General features: G+C 39.1%; 2 protein-coding genes across 2 annotated transcripts in view; one reads left to right on the top strand and one right to left on the bottom strand.

Annotated features, from left to right (window-relative positions):
* KEL (Kell metallo-endopeptidase (Kell blood group)) overlaps nucleotides 1–273 on the bottom strand; it is a 35,556-nt gene extending 35,283 nt beyond the window's left edge. Inside the window, exon 1 of the mRNA XM_067303618.1 lies at nucleotides 196–273. The gene's annotated coding sequence lies outside the window, so the exon portion shown is untranslated. The remainder of the gene's footprint in view (nucleotides 1–195) is intronic.
* Nucleotides 274–12,762: 12,489 nt separating this feature from the next.
* LOC106497232 (taste receptor type 2 member 40-like) lies at nucleotides 12,763–13,696 on the top strand. The gene is given in 2 exon segments (XM_013958073.2): nucleotides 12,763–13,400; nucleotides 13,402–13,696. Coding segments are annotated over 2 exon segments (933 nt in total).
* Nucleotides 13,697–22,369: the final 8,673 nt, after the last annotated feature.

Below are 22,369 nucleotides of genomic sequence, written 5' to 3'. Positions count from 1 at the left end.
ATAAGCCATATTTTATCCAAAAATTGCATGTCCCACACTTCATAAAAATCTGTTTGACTCAGGTCATTAGCTGAAGCTCAGTATTTTCACACTGTAGCTGTGTGCCTTTTCAAGCAGAGCTTGTTTGCATCTATCTAATTTAGAGTAAGGACAGAGTACATTTGCATCTGATAGCAATAAACCATGTAAACATACCTTACATTTTCCACACAACAAATTGGGTATGGAAGTCTTCTTCAGGTTAGGCACCGCAGAACAATGTAATGTCTGTATATGCATTTAAGTCATGAAAAAGGTTTAGCCCAAAGGAGATTGCATGTTGGCAATGTGCAGCTTGATGTCTTTATTGAATATACAGCTTACAAAGCTTTGGGGATCTTGTGCACTGAAAGTTGCTGTGTTTGTGATGCTGTTTTTTCCTGCTAGCACATGAGTTGTTTTGAAGACACCTTTATCAACTACTGAAAGTGAAGACAAAGAAAGACAAAAAGTTTTCTCTGGATACTTTTTCTAACTACTGAGGTAGGAAGAGGAGTTGAGGTGGTGTGAGGGGGAGACGTCACAAGTAGTCCTTATCAGCTAATTCCCTTCTTATCTCTGAGGCACAGATGACAGTTCTGCCCTCTTAAGTCCAAAAGTTAGTGAGAGGACCTCTGGCTTTTTCCTCTGTGAAAGAATCTCAGACTTCTTCCTCTTCCTTATACAACACATGAGCTCTTTCAAGTCTAACACTGATCAACACATGGAAAAGTATACAGTGTTAGACATGCCTTCCGGCTGTCACACATAAAAATATCTAATGTCAATTATATTTTAGATAGTTCTTTAGAATCAAATAGAGGTATGGTTCATAAAAATAAGTAATTATTAAGAACTTCATTGATGTGTGTTTGGCAGATGTTGCAGACATTGCATATACATTCAAGATGGTTGTGAATCTAGGCAGATTTCAGAAAAGTATTTTCTTAATAACTGTCCTGAAGTGACATTGAATTTGATCTTCTAAGTTGTGTGAAACCTTCCAAAAATATGTATATCATGAACTGCACAAAAAATGTCATCTTTATGTAAATAAATGAAAAGTAGTATATGGACAAACATTATAAAAATGTGATGTAGCAATATCAATTTCACTGGCCATCTTGAAAACTAATGTGGAAAGGCTATCACTTACAAAAAGATGATGGTACCAGTGATCAGTGTGGCTTGTGGATTAAAGCAACATGAAGAGAGTGCCTATTCATATGAGAGACTGTCTGCCAGAGGTTAATAAAGGTATTGGCAACCATCAAAAGCAAATATTTGGTTTGAAAACATCAGAACACTGTAGCACTGCCAGAGTTTACTGAGAGCTAGAAAAGTCCAGAAAGTTGAAAGCAGGATAACCTGAGAGCCATAATGTTTTCCACTTTGGATGGGAGGACTGATGGCAGGAGAGATTCGTCTTAGCCCAGAATTGGAGTTGTCTGTCCAGCTTCTAGCAGTGTGTTCTAGTCATCCCATGGGTGATACAGAGAGATCCCTCCAGGGGCAAAGACATTCTTGGAGATTCTGAGTCACATATGCATATGGGAGCTTTTTTTTTTTTTTTTTTAATAACAACCTATTCTTCCACCAAACGCTTGCTCTCTCATCTGCCTTCAGTTCACCAGGTACATCTTTATGTTTAACCAGGAAGAAGGGCAGAAAAATCATTGACACTTATAACCACCACAATGAGTAGAGAGGCTCTAGCTTCGGGGAGCCAGGAAGAGGGGTAATTCCTACCAAACGGTAGGTGCCAAAGAGGTTGTAACAGTGGGTTAGCTCGTGTGTAGTAGTTTGGTTAGCTGGGTGAATCTGGTAAAGATTATGACAGAAAAGGTGAGATAGCCTGACCTGTGTGGGTCCTTCAAACTAAAGATTCATCGGTCCACCCAAAAGGAAGAGCATACTCAGACCTGGAAGCTGAGCGGAGAGAGTGGCTGGAGGGTATGTGAATCAGGAACTAAACAGGAAGGGCAGTCTTGATGATAGAAAATAAAAGGGGTTGGTTTCAGGTCCTGGAGAAAGAAAGTCTGAGAATGAAGACAGGGTAGAGAGGATTGGGCGTGAAATCCAAGAAAAGGAGAAGGGATCAAAAGTAAAAATGGCAGGAGAAGACATTGTAGCTGAAACTATAAAACAGTTACCTTTATTTTGTTGCAATTTCCCTGTGCATAATCCTGCCCTACACGAATGTCTTGCATTACTTTCTATGTTAGTTTAATATCTCATTTTATTGCTTCACTGGGCACAATTTCTAAGAATAAATAAACTTAATTATATTATATTGTATCACTTCAGGCTATTGCTGATGAATGAATTTACAGTGTGTTGCAGTTACTGTACTAGTGAGAACTTGAAGTTTTTTTCCATGCAATAAAGTAAAAATTTATATTAACAAAGATTCTTTACAGTTGCATAGCTTTTTACACATTAGGTATAATTGTGAAACCATGCCAAGATGTCCCTGAGGCATCATTTTCCATTCAGAAAAGCAAACCCTATCCTTTGAAACTATTAGTTTACATTAAAGAGGACAAGCAAGAACAAAAATATAATCCCTGAATAAGCAGACACATTTGTACATGTCTCCTCAATAGCAGGCAGTGTAGCTGCTGTAAGGATAAAATAAATCCTTGTCTCTGAAGGGGTTTTAGAAAGCTACAAGTGCAGTAGATGAAAAATATTGTTTCAAGCCATAGACAGAGAAGCTGAGCAAAGAAGGAGGTAAATGAAATGTCTGTGCCCATCAGATCAGCTAGGGGGACTCAATTAGAATTGCGGAGTGTGTACCAACTCTGTTCTTGTTTCTTCACAGTGCACCACCTCCAGAAACACATCCTAACAAATCATTTTCTATGGTTCTTTAAAGTATATCTACCTACACATAGCATACTTTGTGTTTCAGAGTTGTTTACAGGCTGATTTGAAATGATACTTGCTCTAAAACTCAGTTCTTATCCTGAAAAGTCACTGAAAAATAAATGTTCCTCTTCATATTCAACAGAATCAAAAGTGGTGAATTTAATTATACAAGTACATCATGTGTTTTACTGTTTTTACACAGTAAACAGATCTTTAGTTCAGATGAGAGACAAAATGAATGTTCTTGTGCATCAGGTGTGGAATTGTTCACTGACTTCTATTTGTGGCAAACTCAGGTTAAGGAGCTGTGCAGGTGACAGTAAAATAGAATTAAGCTTTATAACCTAAGCTAGGAGTGCTGATGTTAATGTGTGAGGAGAAAAGGGCCTTGAATTTCAGAGATTACAGGGCTGACAAGCAGAAACAATTACATTTCACAAGTAAAGTAAGCTCTTCTGATGCAGAGTCACTAGAAAATCATAAATTGGAATCATAATTATGCCATTTAAACAGAGTTACTTTTCAATTACAAGAGCAATTTAAGCTGGTTGTCTTGAATTAGTTGTTTCCTGGGATGTATACTTTTAAACAGTAGATGAAAAAGAACATGGGGAGAGAAATACAGCATTTCTGTAACTCTGATGTTATTGATTTTGAAATTTTGTGAAATGATACTTTATGAATCAAAATGAAAACATCAAAGTTTCAAAAAAAAAAAACCCACAAATCAGTTCATATTCTTATTTTGCCGGTGTAAGTGTATTTGAGGAATAACATCACTGTTGTTGAAACAGTTGTCCTGATGTAACAGCACTGTCAGGTGAGAATCACACCCATGTATTAAGTCTATTATAAATTCGATTTGGTTGAATACTTACATAATACAGTTGCTTTTTTATTTTGCTTTTCTGATCGGAGCAAAACTGTAGAGGAAAAGCACTTCTTTGGAGTCCAGACTTGAAAACATGTCAGTTTTGTTTACTCCACTAGTAGTATTAGTCAATCACTTCCATCACAGAGACATTTCAAGAGACATTTCAAGAGAGATCTATGTCCCTAAGGTAGTCATGACCAATAATTCATAAAGCAGTATAGTTAAAGTAAGTTTCTCATAGTGTACCTGTTAATAAACCAAGAATTAGTGAAGGACAGGGCTTGAGAGGAGTTAATTTTTCCCTACTTGGTATCACTGTTCATCTGGCAAAAGTTAGTATTACATATGGGAAGGAAGCAAGGGGTTTTGAGAACTGGATGTGTAGGAATAGGAATGCAGAATGAACAATAGAAACAGCAATTATGTCAAAGCTCTTTGAATCACTGCAAATACCAAATATTGTCACAGGATGCTTGTGTTGCAGAAAAAGATGTTTATGAACAGCAAAAGAAAGCAATTGACTTAGTTTCTTAAGTAGCACTGGAAATCCTTAGGAGCCTTTTAGAGGCTCTGTTACTAGAGGGACAAAAGTTGAGCAGGACAATCTCCAAGAAAAAAGAGGGAAAGCCCAGAAGGATTTTACAAGAAAATTGACACCTTGCCAACAGGCAATTGACTTAGACTAAGTGCTAAGCATAAGCTAACACACTTTAAAAACAACCTAATAACCCTAAGTAGCAGAACAGAGGGCACATAGGCACGTGGATAGTACTTTCTGACTTGGCAGTACTTTCTGCCAAGAGCCTTCAACAGGAAATGAGTGATAAAACCCTCCACGTGCATGTATGCTTTTTGCAGGTACTTGACCTTGAGAGGTCAAGTATATGCACACTTTAGCTATTCTATTACTTATTGACTAAGCTGACTTGAGTTATGACTATTAAAATACAATAGTCATTTGTATAAAAGTTAATGAACTCAGAGACTTGTCTCAACACTCATAATTTAACTGTAGCACCACAACAAGAAATTATGAAAAAGCATAGTATTTACAGTTAAATTAGATGTTATAACAAATCCAAGGCCATTGGCCATGCTTTAGCAGGTGTCAGCAAAAACACTGTTTTCCAATATTGTATTGGACAGCTGTATATCCATACTATTTACCACTGGTTACCACTGAGGACCAGATATCAGTGTCTTCAGTCAAAAAAATTCTTCCCTCCTGTTCAGTCCCCAAATCTTGTGTTCTGCTTTGTCTTTCAGATCATACTTAATACTACAGCTCTTCAATATTACTACAGCTCTTTGCAATATCACAAATAATGCCTGTGAAATACAGAGGGTATTGACGTATTTCCAAAAAAAAAAAGTGACATCATCACTGCTGAGGAGAAACCTCCATTTCCTTGATCTCTGCTTCTACTAAGTGGTCATTTTAAGTCTTTCCTTACCGTTTTTGTTCCATTCAGACTCTCAAGCTATTACACTGTGTTTCAGTGGTTAAGGTCTAAATTCAGGATTCTGGAAATTTCATGTTCCACTCCCATGCTTGATTCTGACTTAATGTGTGGTCTTGAGTGAACTGCTAACTTATCAGTGCATCTGTAAAAATGGAAACGTTCATATTTTTCCAGCAATGTGGCATATTTTGAAATTAACTAAAGAATTTCCTACATAACTATGAGGCATTATTAAATGCTGAATGCCCCACCACACCACACTAAAAGAAAAACTAAACAGCCCTGTGCACTTACTTAACTACTTTATGTACACAACTACCTTTCTACTGTGGTGGTTAATTCTGTTTAAACATACTGTTTCTTGGTCAAACCCTTGGGATTTATCTATGTAGAACAGCACTGCTATCATGCATTTTAACCATTGGATGGTAGAAAAATGGTACTGGAATGGACTCATTGACAGAATTCCCAGGAACTGCCACAGTGCATATTGTCCTGAGTGCATTACCTCTCTACTGCTCTTGGGATTTTGGCTACCTGGGTTCAGGGCCAACTCTCACAGTGCAGTTGTCTGAGCTTGAATCAAAGACATGCAAGAAGCTTCAGTGGGTGCTTGCTCCCCCTTTTCTCAGGAACTGCTCTAAAGCTGGGCTTCTGCCCTTGGCCTCTATTTGAACTATCTTGCAGCTATGCCTGTGCATTTCTATGTGCTTAGCTGATCTGGACCCAGACCCTGATCTGCAGACTTGACTTCCTACCTTGATTTTGAACCTGTGTCACCACTATGGACTTGTCTGGCAATTACTGGACTGCTGACTGACCCTAGTTGACCCATAGTTATGCTATCTTTGCTCAGATACTGTGGAACTGCACCTCTGACAGGAAGGTCACTGCCTCTGCCCTCCTTGTTGTGATGCTCACCTCCTGGTCACTTTCCCTTATGGAGCAGCCACTCCTGCTGCTCCCTGACATATATGGCCAATGTAACCTATGCTCTATCCATAATTCTCCCTCTGGGGCTGATCAGAACATGCAGAAAGATGGGACAGTTTTTGCAGTCCATGTGCTGATAGTAGGCTCTCTCTAAACAGCATACAGGGATATGAACCTTGTCTCCATGCAGTTGGAGAGTTAAGGCTGGCCTAATGCCAGCATGACCTCTGTGATGTCGTCAGTGCAATGACTCATGGGTAGCCAGTCTGGAAGATGGCTTGGGAGACCTCCATCCTGGACTCCAAATTTGTTGCCTAGCAATCAGCATCAAAATAGTAAGGCTCTACAATGCAATGGAGACCCTCTTCTCCGTAGGTGTTGGCACCCAGAATGTGATATGCTGGCACATGGTGGCAGGCATTAGCTCCCTGTGTAGAACCTTGAAGGTGACCTTACTTGTGTCAAAATTCAGCACTTCCAGCTGGTTTTCCCAGGTGCACAACACAATTTGACCCTTGAAAGAGGAGAGTCACTTATCTACACTTCAGCAGTTCACTTGGCCCCTTCCTGGAGAAAGAGACTTGTTCAGTACTTTCTAGATGCTTCTTGAGCAGGATGCAGCAGCAGCAAAAGAAGAAACAGCAGCTAGAAAGGCAGCAGTGTCAGTCAAGTGGCCAGTCAGATACCAGACAGAGTAGGGTTGGCCCCGCTTTTGAGCTGTGCAATGAGTAGTATGGATGTGAGTCACTCGAGGCCTCTGAACCATGGAAACAAAGATAATTTCCTAGAATAGATCACCAGGACAATAGAAAGTTACATGAAACAATTGCAAGAACAGTAGTTTAACTGTTACATATGGTATGAATTATAACATTCTAATAGTCTACCAAAACTAAATTAAGAATATTTTTGTTAGCAATTTGGTGACATGATCTGTGTCCAACACTATAACTGCATTAACAACTTGTACTATTAGGATGGTACTGTAGTCTGTTAATAATTGGACATTAGTAAATTACTACATAATTCCACTAAATGTGGAACCAATCTATTGTGTTGAAACAACCACAGCATAGATAATAGTTATGATTCTTGTTTAAAGCATTCTTCACATCCACTATTTCTTTTTTAAATTGGATTGCATAATCTAAGGATTGTACTGCAAGAGGTTGATGAGCCCTGTGGCCTGATGCAAGGATGCCGTGGCTCTGTTTTCCTGAGGGCCAACTGGTAGCAACGCATACTCCCAACAGACATGTATGGAAACACACAAAAACACACACACTCAGAATACACACACACAAGGCCAGCCACGCAGATCAACACATGCAGAAAACAGTACTTTACCAACACACACACAAACACACAGCACTCATACAAACCTAACCAGCACAGATGGCCTGATCCCATTCCTCATCTCTGGCAAAGAAATATACACAAACATATGTACATACACACACACACACACACACACACACACGTACACATATATGCATATATACACATCTACACACACAATGTGGATCACTCCAGTAGCTGGCCTTAGACATTCAATCTGTCCAGTAGCTGGCCCCAGATCTCCTGTTCTCCCCAGTTGCTGGGACCACAATATATTAGCCCCTGAGATTTGCAGCCCCATTCCAGGTGCTGGTACTCGGACATCTTCTTGTTACAAACACACATATACAAACGGATCTCTCCAGTAGCTGGTCCAAACCTTTTGTCTCTCCAATAGCCAACTCTCAGACCCCTGCTCTCTCTGGTAGCTAGCTTCAACCAAAGGTCCTTCCAATAGCCTACTCTCAGACCCCTTGTCTCTCCAGTATCTGGTCCCAAAACTTATGGTCTCTCTGGTTGGTGGTTCCCAGACATCTCACCCTACTTACTGGCTATTCCAGCTTGAATTTCACCAGCAAAATAGACATATATTCATCCATGCACATATGATTGAACTTCCCTAGGGAAATACACACAAAATAAGCCCAGTCTCTGCAGTTGCTGGCAACCAGACCTATAGACCACTATAAATAGCTAATGTTACTGGCAGTTAGACCTCTCAAACACATGTACATGCACACACACAGAATAGAAAGCATGCTCACCCAGGAAAATATTTAAGAACAGCATTTAAAAAGATAGACTGTGGTGATCATGTGCAGGGTTCAATCAGACAAATGTATTGGCAAGCCACGTGTTTATACTCAGCCATCCCCCTTATCCCCTTTCCCATGTATTTTCTCACGCTTGTTCCTCCCAATCCACCGTGATACCTCCTTTTCCCCACCTTTGGTCCTTCCTCCAAACACCCTGTAGCAAGTCTCACAGATTCCCACAGTCCGCTTAAAATAGCCCATAGTAAGCTTTACACTATTTTAAAAATGCTTTTCCACCTGCCTCCCATAATGAATCCTATAGCCCTGTAGGCAATAACCCCTTTTATTCTTCAAGGTATTCCAGGGAAGGAGTTTCTGTGGCTGGCTGATGTCCCTGGGTTTCACACCTCAGTCAATGGGCCAGTTGTCCTCCTTTGATAGCCCTAAGAGTAGTCCATTCAGGGTGCTCTGTTTTCACTGATTTGGCTACTGGGGTAGCTCTGCCTGTCATTGTTCCTCTTAAAAACTCACCAAGCCTTTGTGTTTATGGTGATTAGCCTTCAGTCTCATCACCTAACATGTAGGAATTAAGCAGTGTAATAAATAATGAATGTTCAATTCTATGATGTATTTTCTGTACTCCTTACGAGAGAATTGTTCAGCTAAAATAGCATAATAATTTTCAAGTGCTTTGTCTACCCTGTTTAAATGTTTCTCTAAAGTTTTAACCACAGTAATTTGATGTACATTTTATATACTTTGGATTTTCTGTGGCTGCTGTCAGAAGCTTTAACTTAACTCTGCCTTTTTTTACACCTGCTCTTGGAGTACTGTGATGTCTGACAGACTACTGGAAAACTGTGTTATAGGTAAACGCGACAAATTGACAGCCACTCGGGCCGGGTTGCATAAATTCCAATTTATAAAATAATTGAGCAAGTCACAAGTAAGCAAAACAGCGCTGGGCGGCCGGGGAGTCTCCTGCTCCACCAACGGCGCGCGCGATCCCCCCCCCCCCCCTCACAGTCTCCTTATATGCGATTCCAGCCCCGGGTATATGCGGCACTTCCTGTAACTTCTGCGGTTGCGCCGGCTGTTGCTAGGGGGTCTTCTTCAGCCTTCTGGTGGTCGTGGGGATGAAGGCTGGAGTCTTCCTCTGCGTTGTGTGTGGTGACCCTCAGGTCATGCATATATTTTACAACTGTGTGACCTCGCCATTGCCATATTAGGCTATCTAAACTAACATCGCCGCCTCGCTGGCTCCACTTAATTATCTCAGGCGGGGTACATGCCCTCATTCCAGGTTGTTGTGGTTTTAGCCCGTAATTAGCGCCTAGTTTCATCGTAAAATCACTTCCCGATTTGATGTAACAAACTAGCACCTATCACAACTGCAAAACTAGCAAAAGAAGCAAACCACAGAAGACTGGACAAAGAATTATTACCTCTAAAGCAGCATTATAATGCCTGGGCAATCACAGAATGCGTTGCAGTATTTTTAAATTCAAGTTGCACAAAGAAATGATCTTGCAGAATGTATTTTAAAATTGCTCTCCCCAGAACCTCCCACCTCTTCTATTTTACCACTGACATCAATTTGTACGTCTTCATTTCTGAAAATGCTTTCTGCTCTTTCCTCAATGTTTTATACTAGATAAAACATCCTTCACAAATCTTTTAACTAAACTTCAACCTGTCTACTCACTCAGAAGAGCTCTTCCTTTTACAATTGTACTTCTTACATGTGGAAAGTGTTTGAATTCACTCCATTTAGCAAGTAGAATAGAATTTTCAAAGCATGCACATGCCATGTGGGAACAAGAGTCTGATTCTATTCTTTTAACACTTGTGCCCTTTCTCTCATAGTTGTACATGTCCAGATCTTATAATGCTAAATGCCAGATTTTCATGTAAATTCCTCAGGAGAATTCTGTGTTTTTGCAGAAGAGTAGAGCGAAATGGACCAGTGGAGTACTTCGGTAAAATAATTTTCAGTTTTCCCATTCATCATGATTCTAATTTGGGGGACACAGAACAAACATGCAGTGAAAATTATAATGCTTAAAAATCTCCACACACAGAAGAAAACACAAAAACTTTCTATACAACAACCACTTTAATACATCCAATTAACATGAGGAGCTGACCTGAAGCCACAGTATAAGCACATCTATTTTGTTTCTTGATGTAAAAGAATCCATGATAAGTTTTTCCCATAAACTCAAAAGTGATGTATCAGAAAATTGTGCAATTCAGGGAGAGATTTAGGTATCAAATCTAAAATAAAAATATATATATGTAAAGTGGAACATTAACAGAAATTAGACACCTGAGCTCAAAAACTGCAGTACTAAAAACACCAGTTCAGCTGCTGCATAACCTTAGATATATCTGTATTTCACAGTGTTGGGATGTCATGACATCTGGTCTGCTACTTCTACCTCTGCCAGTGCTAGGGAAAGCACCCCAGTGACCATGGAAGTCAGACAGACACAATGGAAGAAAAGGGAAGAAAAGGGAAGAAAATGCCCAAATCTCTCTTGGCTAAGTGAAAGAGTATATGGATAGTCTCCTACCTAGAGTACTCTTTACCTTGACTGAGGTGCCTTTTCAAGGTAGGGAGACTCCTATTCTTCTTGGTAATGTCCTCATCAAATCATTTCCTGAAGTTAAGATACCTCTTTGTCATGAGAAATGAGTGAGGGACCCTAGATCTTTCTCCTCCACTTTATAGCAGTTAGGACATTTATTTGAAAGGTGAGACACTGGGTCAGATTCTCTTCCAGCCAGAGTGAATTACTTGGCCACCCAACCATTAAGTCATTCTTCTTTTAAAAAGAGGCAGGGTGCTAAGGCTGACAGCTTAGACCAGACAAGAACTCAAATTGTAGCCTCAAAGAGAATGAGGCCAGAACCTGGGAAAGCCTGCTATTATGTTAAACCAAAGTTCTGAACAAAGATTAGTAGAACTAATATACAAATGAAAGGCCAGGAAGCAAAGGAGTCTGTGCTACAAAGATGGATCTGAGTGATGGTCAAGTTAAGGCTGGAGCACGGTGAGCAGATAAAAACAGGAACTAGAAGTGGGCCATCAGCAGTCAAAGCAATGAAACAACATAGTAGTTCAGCTCCACATTATGGCACAGTGATCAGCAAGAACAAAATGTGGGCTTGCTTCATCAGTTAGTTGATAGGAACAAACTGCCAATCAGTGTAATCCCTGCCTTTCTCTGAAGCTGGATTTGGTGTGTTTAGTCTACTGTATCCTTTTGTTTTATTAAGAAAAATGGAACATACAGTAGCCAGGCTCTAAATGTCTTTCTGCAGGCCTGGTGCTCCCAATGAAAATGCTCACCAAACAGATGCACAAGTGAGGGAAGTGGAAGATTGTTAACTGCAGCATCTTGGGCTGGACATGCCCAAGGCCAATGCCAAGAGGTTTAGGATCCTCAAAAAAGTTTAAGAAGTTTTAGGAGTTTATGTATAAAATTTAGTTCATCGTATTGTTTCTGAAAATGTCTTATATTTCATACTCTTTCTGATATTGAAATGCTCTTTCCCGCCGTCCTCAAAGAAGTTTTCCATGAATGAGAAGCAGAGAGGGGCATCGGGTCTGTGATATGTGCTAATTTGTTGCATCAAAGTGAGAAACAGCCTTGGGAACATCTTGTATTGTGGTATGTACTATTTTGTTACATCAGCGAGAAACAGCCTTGGGAACATCTGTGGGAACATCCTACAGCCTGTGGTGGGGGGCATGTACCCCGCCTGAGAAAATTGAGCTGAGCTAGCGAAGCGGCAATGTTAGTTTAGATAGCCTAATATGGCACACAATGCAGAGGAAGACTCCAGCCTTCATCCCCACGACCACCAGAGGGCTGAAGAAGACCCCCTAGCAACAGCCGGCACAACCGCAGAAGTTACAGGAGGTGCCCTGTATACCCGGAACTGGAATCTCATATAAGGAGACTGTGAGGGGGGGGTTGCGCGCGCCGTTGGTGGAGCAGGAGACTCCCCGGCCGCCCAGCGCTGTTTTGCTTACTTGTGACTTGCTCAATTATTTTATAAATTGGAATTTATGCAACCCGGCCCGAGTGGTTGTCAATTTGTCACATTTACCTATAACAGGGTCCAATGCTAGCATGAGAGAAAATACACGCATTTGAATATCCTCTCCATCTTTACATACATAAATTCAGAGTGATCTGTGAAAACTGGAGTACAACGCAATCTTAAAAATGCATCTGAGCCCTTTAAATGCAAATCCTTTCTCTGAACTGAAAAGACAGTAATTGAATCTTTATCCAATTTGCATGCTTAGAGAATGCAGCTGGGCTATTAATCACCAAACAAATGTGAAATAATAAATCACTTATGAGACTTCTTCCTCTGAGATAAATAGGTGAGCAAGCACTAATAAGCTACTTGAGATTGGCATTTTCCTGTATATCTAGAGCTTTCAGGAGCCCATGAAAAGCTGGGTAAAAATTGTGAGTTCTTGAGAGTTGCTATGCCCACTTTATTTTCTCTTATTTTTCTCATAATTGCTATAATTGAATCCATGGCAGGACTTCTAGGAAATGGAACTATCTTGGCTGTCAGTTCAACTAGCTGGGTGAGGAGCAAAATATTGTCCTTCTATGACATGATTATGATCTTTCTGAGTTTATACAGGTTCTGTTTGCAGTCCTGGATGATGCTGGATTTGTTCCTAAGTTTGTTCTACGCAGCTTCCTATTATGTGGACAATTTGTTTGTAACTTTCAAGATAGTTTTTATGTTCCTGAACTACTCCAGCCTCTGGTTTGCTGCCTGGCTTAGCATCTTCTGTTGTACCAAGGTTGCCACTTTTACGCAGTCTTTCTTCATCTGGCTGAAGCAAAGAATGTCTGGTTTTGTGCCCTGGATGCTGATTACATCATCTCTTTTTTCTTTTGCAACCTGTCTTCCTTTCTCCTAGGATATCTACAATGTGCATGACAACTTCACTACTCCTTTAACTGTGACAAACTTTTCAGAAAGGAGAGCCAAAATGAAAACTAGTTTGTTTTTATTGATTCTTCTCTGTAAAGCTGGCGTAGCCTTGCCTTTGACAGTGTTTGTTGTTTCAGGTATCCTGCTGATTAGGTCTCTGTGGAGACACACAAGACATGCAAAATAATGCAACTGGCTTCAGGGATCCCTGCTTAGAGGCTCACATGGATGCCATAAAGTCAGTCTTCTTCTTCCTCATCCTGTATGTTACATATTTTATTGCTTTGTTTTTCATTTTATCCAACATGTTCTTACCTTTCAGTATCTGGGAAGCCATAGGTGTAGCTGTAATGGCTGCCTGTCCTGCAGGACACTCTACGATCTTAATCTGGAGCAACCCCAAATTTCGAGAGCTGCCAGCTAGGATTTTGCACCACACAAACCGTCAAATGAGACCTAGATCCATGTAAAAGGCCATGGGCTAGTCTGGGCTTTCTAGTTTAGATCCACATGAATTAAATCAAAGTCACTGGAGATATAAAATAATAGAAGAATGAATGAGTAGATTATGGCCCTGATCTGGAATCACAAAGATGCTAAGAATGTAGGATTTTGCTTTATTTTAATATGATCCTTGTAATGAAGATTTCTGTGAGTTTTCTCCTATTTTAAAAGATGATTGCCTGTACAGGCACATAATTATGGATGCTAAGACCCAAGGATTCGGGAATTTCTTCATGATTGCCATATCATTTTCAAGCACTTTGATATATTTGTTGATTCTGGAAGCATCTTTAAGGTCCCAGTGTGATTCAGTAAAGATGACAAAGTTGTGTCTTGTAATTTTTTGGGGCACAGGAATTCCCTCAGCTTTAGAAATAAATTAGACTCTCCTGGACAAATTACAGATTTCAGCAGAGTCCGAAACTCAGAATATTATTGTTATGTTAGGACTGGAATTTTATTATCCTTTTCAGTTGCAGTGTGAGTTTATATTCTCTTAAGGAAATCATCACTGAAATCTGTTTTTATATATGGTCTTTTGGAATGTTCAGAAGTCTGCTTGAGCCCTATATTGATTAGCATTGAACTAAGTCCTTTCTTTTGATGTTGCCACAGTCAATCTGTTTGAACCAATTTATGTGTATTTTATCTGAGTTTAGGCTGGAATGTGATTTTTTTATTTTTTTTTAAGTACCAGAGTAAAGAATTTTATATACTGGAGTCTTTCTTCCCCTTATGACATCAACTGTTGGATAGGTGCCAGAAGTGAACTGCAGGCATTTAAAAGAGCCGGTGAAAATCCAGGACATGGCAATGACACCATTTTTAGGGAAGCATCTGTGACAAGCTGTGATTCCCAACTAACCACCAGCAAACACAGATGTTGGGAGGTTTATGCCATCCTCTGTCCCCTCCATGGTGACCCCTTGCTGGCTTTAGGAAAAGAACCCCAGGTCTCTCTGACCACAGAAACAAGTGAGACATGTAGTTTGGTCAACCCATAAAACAAGTATTTTGACCTGCTCCAGGCTGAGTTACATGGCTGTTCCACAGGGACTTCCTGAACAGTCTGTATCACATGACTGTTTTGCCTTATATTCCCTTTTTCCCTTTTTCGTCCTTTGCAAATAAAAAAACTAACCCCATTCCTTACCAGACATGAGATTTGAAAGAGATTCCTGTGTTGTTTTTCAGACTCTCTTAACTGGTCTTCTCTCCACAGCTTTCTTTGCACATGGAGTTAAATGAAAAAGTTACCTGTGCATCAACATATGTTCTGGAACCTTAGAGGGAAAGTGGACAGAAATACTGGAAGGGAACATACAAGTTCTACCTTCCAGTACACCTTTCTTTCTCTTACTGTGCTAACTGATATGTCATTAATAAATTCTATGTTGTATGGGAAAGTGTGGAAGAATGTCGAGGAGACAGGCAATGGAAGCTAGCCAGACCATTCCGTGGGAAAAGGAGCATCAACAGGGCATGTTGACCCATAGCCATGTAGCTGGGCCTATGCCAGCGTGGCGCTGCACCTGGGCTTTGACTCGAGATTAGCCATGAGCTCAATGTGCTTACTGCGCATGTGTATAGTACACAAAAACCACGTATAGTGCTCCCCCCGGCATTCCTCGCCACAAACTGATGCTCAGCGATGCCAGGGACTCTCCCGCTCCTTTATTGCCTCGATCGGGAAATCACTGGGGAACCCCCGCTCAGACGCAGAGGTAATAAACGCTCAGCATCGACCTTAGTGTGTCTTGTGTTTGCGTATCTGTTCCTGCCAGGAGTCCAGGAGTCGCCCCCACCGGACCCTTACATATATAAAATGTGTTGTCTAGAAACTGTCCTAAATCCTTGGTGTTCTATTTCACAAGTCATTACACAAGCTTGATAAACATGTGTTCTGGGAGAAAAAAAAAAAAAAAAAAGGTAGTCTCGTAGTGGTAACAAAACAGTTACCAAAGTCTATGATTCTTTGAAATCGTCCATCTTATCTGGTAGTAGGTATTTTTCTTTCTTTGCTCTCCCAAATAAGGTTTGTTTGCAAGCTGGAAGTCATTGGTTTGATCCTCCCTATCTTGGACTTACCAATGTTCCTAACCAGTTTGCAACCTGAAGAAAGTTTGAAATTCGCCTTATCAAATCCTTCTAAAACGTCCAGCTATTTCCAGATACACCTATGCTACCTAGGGACACTCAGCTCTGTTTAAAATCTGTAGGGTGAATCAAATCAGTAAACAAGTGGAGTTCACAGCTCATTCTCTTCTGACACTAGCAGAATGTGATCATAAAAATCCTGTTGTTGTGTAGCTGTTTCCACTGGGAATTCAGAAAAAATACAAGATTTTCTAGGAAGTGCTTGAATGCGGTATAGAACAGGGATGCCAATATTTGAAACAAAACTGTTTTCCAGTACACAGACTTTTCTAGATTTCTGTAAGTTACCAGTTTAATCAAAAGTCTTTATTTTTGCCTGAAGAGTTACTGAATAACTAATTCCTCCTAAGCTACTATATGATGTGATTTCAGTTCCCTGAAGGAAAAGTATTATAAAATTACAACATTATGAATGAATTTTAATAAGGTATATTGTAAGTCTTTGGATTCCTTTGTAGAAGACACACAAAAAATTACTTCTGTTATACTACATGGGACTATGGACTACGGGATACTGATGAACTTGTACTCAGTAGGCTTTGATCAAAATGGGTAAGAAAAGGAGCCGAAATCAGAACCTCAATTCTTTTAGTAATATCAATATATTTAAATAGCCTGTAGATCACTAGTAAATCATAACATCCTTCATAATGATGGAAAAATCAATAATTTAGTAATTCAGAGAAAAAAGGGCAACAACAAGACGTTTGCCAGGAACCACCTACATATTTCCTAAAAGAACCAGGAACAGAGTCAGGCATCCTGACCTTCAAACCTAAGTGTAAACTGGATGAACACAGCTGACTCCTACATTTGCTGGGGATTGAAAGCCTGTGAACACCCCTCATTTGTTTTCTAAGTCACGCTCTGGCCTGTTTTCAAAGTAATGAAACAGTAATTTGATTATAGTCATTAGCTCAGGCCAATAAATGCAAAGATGTGCTAGGTAATTGACAGGTTGCTATACTATCCTTCTCTGATTTGAATACCCATAAGCACAGCTGGACTTTTCATAACGAAAATGCTGGAAAACATGCTATGGAGTCTATTTTCAATATCCATCAAAACATGAATTTAAAAAACAGGAAAGCCTATCATGAATTACTTTTAATAGTGCACAGATACAGCCCCTTCCTCACACACCTTCTTGAAAGGAACACTAATATGCACATGTACATACCAACACCCAGGTATCCTGTACAATAGTGCTTTATACCTCTGAAGGCAGGGCTTCAACATTAGACAGGATAGCTAATTTAAACAAAAATATATTTCTTTAAAAAAAGGCATGGTTTTCTCCATTACACTTCATTTTCTCCCATCTTCATGTGGTTTAATTTGTGTGGATATGGAAATGCAACTTTTACCCATGCCTAAAATAGTATAGCTGATATGGCAGGTTGTAGGAGTCTTACAGAAGCCCTGTTTTGCTGTTTATTTAGGCCAATTCGCTTGAGCTTTCTTTGCATTCATCTTCTCACTGTTTACTTAAGGAGAGAAACTTCTTATAACAGTATCTTTGTTGCATGAAGTGGAATTAAAATGATGATCCCAACAATTAGCATTTGAATTGTTTTCCTCTACTCCACTAAATGGAACTCTGCCTTTCTGTTTTGCAACCTGGAATGCTATGCTAGGTTCAGGGATCAAAAACAAGTGATTTCTATTATCTTCAGGTTGATACAAATATATGTGTTGAATGAATTTAAAGTATAGACAAAAGTTCCAGTTCATAATGATAATACATATGTTTTTGTGGAAGCCTAGGAGCTGTTAACATTGGTTCCTCCAAGAATGCAGAGAATTTCTGGCAAATTGAATTTTCATCAAAATGCAGTTTGTTGAAACAGAAACACAATGAAGGTGCATCTACAGTATGTATGATATTCATATGGACTCCTTGATCACTTATTTTGAAGAAAAAAATAGAGAACTGAGTAGAAAACCTGATCTTTCCCATTAAAAAACGTTCATTTTAACACAACTCAGCTTCTGAACAATAGTGTGTGTGTGTGTGTGTGTGTGTGTGTGTGTGTGTGTGTGTGTAAAGTTGTCCTGAAAGCAATTTTTTTGGTCAAACTGTTTGTCTGCAGAAAGTGCTTTTGTGAGGCTTCTAAATTTAAGCTTCTTCATTCATGTATAGACACTCAGGTTTGAAAAGCTGAAGTGACATATATCAGCCTTAATAATACAAGGGGAATTAGCTACCAAATTTTTTTCTGAAATAGCTTGAATAAACCCTGAGAAGATCCCATGCATAAGAAAGAGGCATGAAGCAACTCACACATACAAAAGTGGGGAAAGAGATGAAAAGGCAAACAAACAAGACTCGTACCAAGCACAGGAGAGAGGCAGCAAAGGGATGAGAGAACAACTGAAGGAAAAAAACAGAGATATGACTAGTTATGACCACAAGTGATGAGAAATCCAAAGGGAATTAACTAACTGGGGGAGCTGCTGCTTTCCTTGGCATGAGGGAGGGAGTCACCATAATTAATCCCCTGTACTGTTTTTTTTCAACATCTGAGTACATGTTTCTTCCTCTTTTTTGTAGGAAGTCACCAAATTTCTTATCTTCTGTTTCCAGAGTTTGGATGGGCAGGATCATCAAAATCTTCACTGCCTGACGCTTTCCTTCCAACTAGAGGTAGGATCATAAGGACACTATGTCAGTTCTCAAGGGATTGGTTCTTTTAAGGGAAACCTGGCTCATCAAGAAAAGGAGCAGAGAGGGACAGCATGTTCATAGATGTTCCAGTTGCTGGAAAAACATTATAGGTTTTCTAAGGAAGCAAGAAAATAGAAGGAGGACAGTGAATTATAGAAATTTTTCAGACACCTCTGGACTTCATCTGCACATTTGAAAAAGGATTAAAAGATTGTCTTTTCAAGGAATTCACATTCTTTTGTTTGACTTTTTTAGCAGAGTAACTTAATCTTATAGTTGCACCATAAACAAGGCAGGTTTTTGTATATTCTTATGCTCATTAAACACAAATGAGTCTTAAGAGTTAACTGGGTGACTTGAAGCTCCATCTACACTCTTGTACCTGCCTAATATTTTAAGATGAATAACTGAGTGCAAGATAATCTTTTAAATTATTCTGAAACTACTTTGCATGGGAATCATATAATTGTATAATTATTGTTATCAGTATTTTACTTTCATACTATATTTATATAGTTTATATATATATATATTTATTTATTTATAGCTATATATAGCTATATAAGTACACTTAATAGATAATTTCATAAGTGTGAATAATTTTAGCTTCCATATTTGTGGGGAAAACTTTTTTATGATTAAATAAAAACTTATGTAAACTCTGCTTAATCCTGTGACTTTTTTCATCAAATAACACTGTGTTATTGATTGAAGTGCTCTGCATTTCATCTCCAAACTTACATGCATATGGTATCTATGTGGATTTTTCACAGACTATTTGTACAAATTTTACGAACAAAAGTGTCTTTGATTGTGAATTCGCTGCTCTTTTAGCTGGTGTTGTTCTTCTCTGCTGTTGGGTTCATCAAAACACTCATGAGCTGTAGTATGTGCTTGTTCTGTGTCCACAACAGGAGTTCAGAGATACTAAGGCTACCAATACTTTGAACAGCTAAATATTTAGAGGAAGACTGCAGAGGAATTAACTTGAGAAACAGTATTATCAGTCTCATGTATGGGCATCATTACATAAGCAGGTTTGCTATTCTTCAGAGGTAACTTTTCATCTTTCACTGAAATGAATTTGTGAAAACTCCCAGGTGCCCATGTCTCTAACAAGAGGAAATACAGGACCTCAAGCTCACACATGAAAATGATGTGACTGTGATCTGTTTCCCTGGTTATTGTTGCACTGTTTTGTGCCTTTGTGACTTGCCAGCAATAACTCAGCCTAAGCAATAGCATTGTTAAATATAAAGATAAGTCATTGCTCCTCTGTTAGGAACAACAGCTGTATTTTCTTCAAATCAGAAAAGGACTTAACCCTTACTGTTTTCCTGATATAATGTGTTGTAAGAAAGCCAGATTCTAAACAGAGGTTCAAAAAACACAGAAAGAAATTTGTAAAATTCACTAGATCTCTCATTGTTTGTCTTTGACGTTTATTGGTGCCTCAAGTTTCAGTTCTGCAAGCACCAAGAAGTCCTTTAACCTATTTCTTACTTGAATTCTGGTGGAATTAAGAAAACCTAAGTCAAGCAGCATATACATTCTCCATGCATTAAGTTTGTCCTGCCCACACCTGACATGAACCAATGAAGTTTAGCAGCTCCAAAGAGTTAATAGGAAAGGAATATCGTTCTCCTCACTTTCCTAGTCTACTGTCTAGAATACTTCTTCAAGGCACAGAGGACCTGGATTTAAGGTCTTCCTCGGCCTGATAGCATGCAAACAAACATCTCAGAAATTTTCTTTACCAACAGAATGTTGACTAGGCTCTGAGTGTGAGGGGAGAAGGAGGTTCTCTCCATACTCTTGGTGAAGAAGCTTCACAGTGCTAGTTGGACACAACAGAAAACATGACTGCCACTTACTATTAAGTGTCCTGGGCTAGGAGAGCAGAGTCCTTGTTTCCAGTTCCTGTTCTATCCATGGATTATGAGATTTACCTGAAACATTTATTGGATTTTTATCCAATAAATTTTATTGGACTTTTGTCTAGTGAAAAGAGAAAAAAAAGATATAATCCTTCATGTAGAGACTGAAGTGTCCTCTCAGGAATGTGATCAGTGTGATAAAGTGTCATATTCATGTTCAGGCTATATACCCTTGGCTTGCCCCTTTGCAGGACAGCCTAAGTTCTTCAGTAGAACAATTATAGCTGTTCTTTGGTTGCACACGGAGTACTGTTTCCCTTCCAGGATCCTATGGCTTTGTTTTACAAAATCAGTTGCATATGACTGCAAGAGCCTTGGTTATTGATATTAGCCAGATCTGCTCTACTCTATTCCATGATGCTCAATTTTACTTTTGTAGACTGTTCAGGCAGCAGTTACACAGCTGACCCAGTTTAACTGGCACAGTTAAGCTGCAGTGGCTTGCCATGAAGCCTTTCCTAATTCTTTTGTTGCCTATTCTTTCTGGGAACAAGATGGAGTGGTACAGAAAGATGATACACAGGTTAAACTCAGAAAGAGTTAAATGATCCGAACAGGATATGCAAACAGCCATTCACTATAATTTTCACCCTCATGATTGCTGATTGAGCTTTTACATTCAAAGCATTCTTTTCTGAACTAAGAGAAATGGAAAATCTTCTTCTATCTTTGCAGCTTTCACAGAGATCCACAACTGTGTCTTCATTTCTGGGCATATATCTTAAGAGCACTAGGATTATCCTGATTTTAGTTTGATTAACACCAGTACACACAGATGGCACTTGTGAAAGATGATACATACTTTTAGAACAGGATCTTAAAAATCTGATTAATCAATTCATTTAATAATAATCATTATTAGAACATCTCGTTATATATCTTATATATACAATATATTATTAATAATAACTTCATGGTTTGCAGTGTCTCAGCACAGAGACAGCTACAACTTCTTTTGGAAATTTAGCTTTTTTCTTTGCAATTTATCTTATTGCCTTTCACTTTTTAAAATTATAGTCATTTTTATATGCCTGAATATTTTTGGCATAACTTTACACAAATGTTTTGCTATTTTATGTCTTCTTGTGATCACCATCTCATAAACATTCACTCTTTCTCTTTCATATACACATCACACAAATTGGAGCAAGATTCATGGACTTTGAGACCATAGGAGACCACTACAACTACTATGCTGTTTTCTGGAAACTATTTCTCCACGCACACCCATAGATACCTATAGGAGCCATTCACAAAAACACAGAGTGAGCACAAAAGGGATGCTTAGATATTTTTGATAATCTTCTTTCCCACTCTTTTGACTTCCTTGAAATGTATTTTCTTTCCTACTGTACCAAATATAATTGTTTTTCTCCATATTCCTCCTGTACTGAATAGGGCCCACTCACACACCTTAAATGTAACTACAAAATGAAAAGAGAATTAAAATAGTAGCAATAATCAATCACTGTCACTGCAGGAAGCAAATATGCTAACATCATGAGCATAAGTAGAATATTGATTATGGACTGATTTGCATGCCTAGGATCAACATCTGAAAGCACCTTCTTAAGCCAGAACTCAGTTATTTTCAGTCTTGCTCTTCTGAATCTTTCTTTGATACCTAGGCAAAGAAACCCTGAAGAACAGATATACAGTCATGCTCCAGTAAAACCTTTTACCCCGGAATAATTCTTACTGGAACTCTAGCCTATGAGGTTTATCAGGGAAGAGGCTACCTGCAGTTTCTAAAATGAACTGTAACAATAAAATGACTTCTGTAAAGTCATTTCCCATCATCCCAACCACATTCCAAATCAGAGTTTACTTGGATCAAATAGAAACTATTTGCTCTGATTCTTTCCTTTTTTCCATCT

Source organism: Apteryx mantelli, chromosome 1 (genome assembly GCF_036417845.1).
Source record: "Apteryx mantelli isolate bAptMan1 chromosome 1, bAptMan1.hap1, whole genome shotgun sequence".
In the NCBI taxonomy this organism is placed as follows: Eukaryota; Metazoa; Chordata; class Aves; order Apterygiformes; family Apterygidae; genus Apteryx; species Apteryx mantelli.
This window is presented reverse-complemented; position numbering and strand designations above follow the sequence as displayed.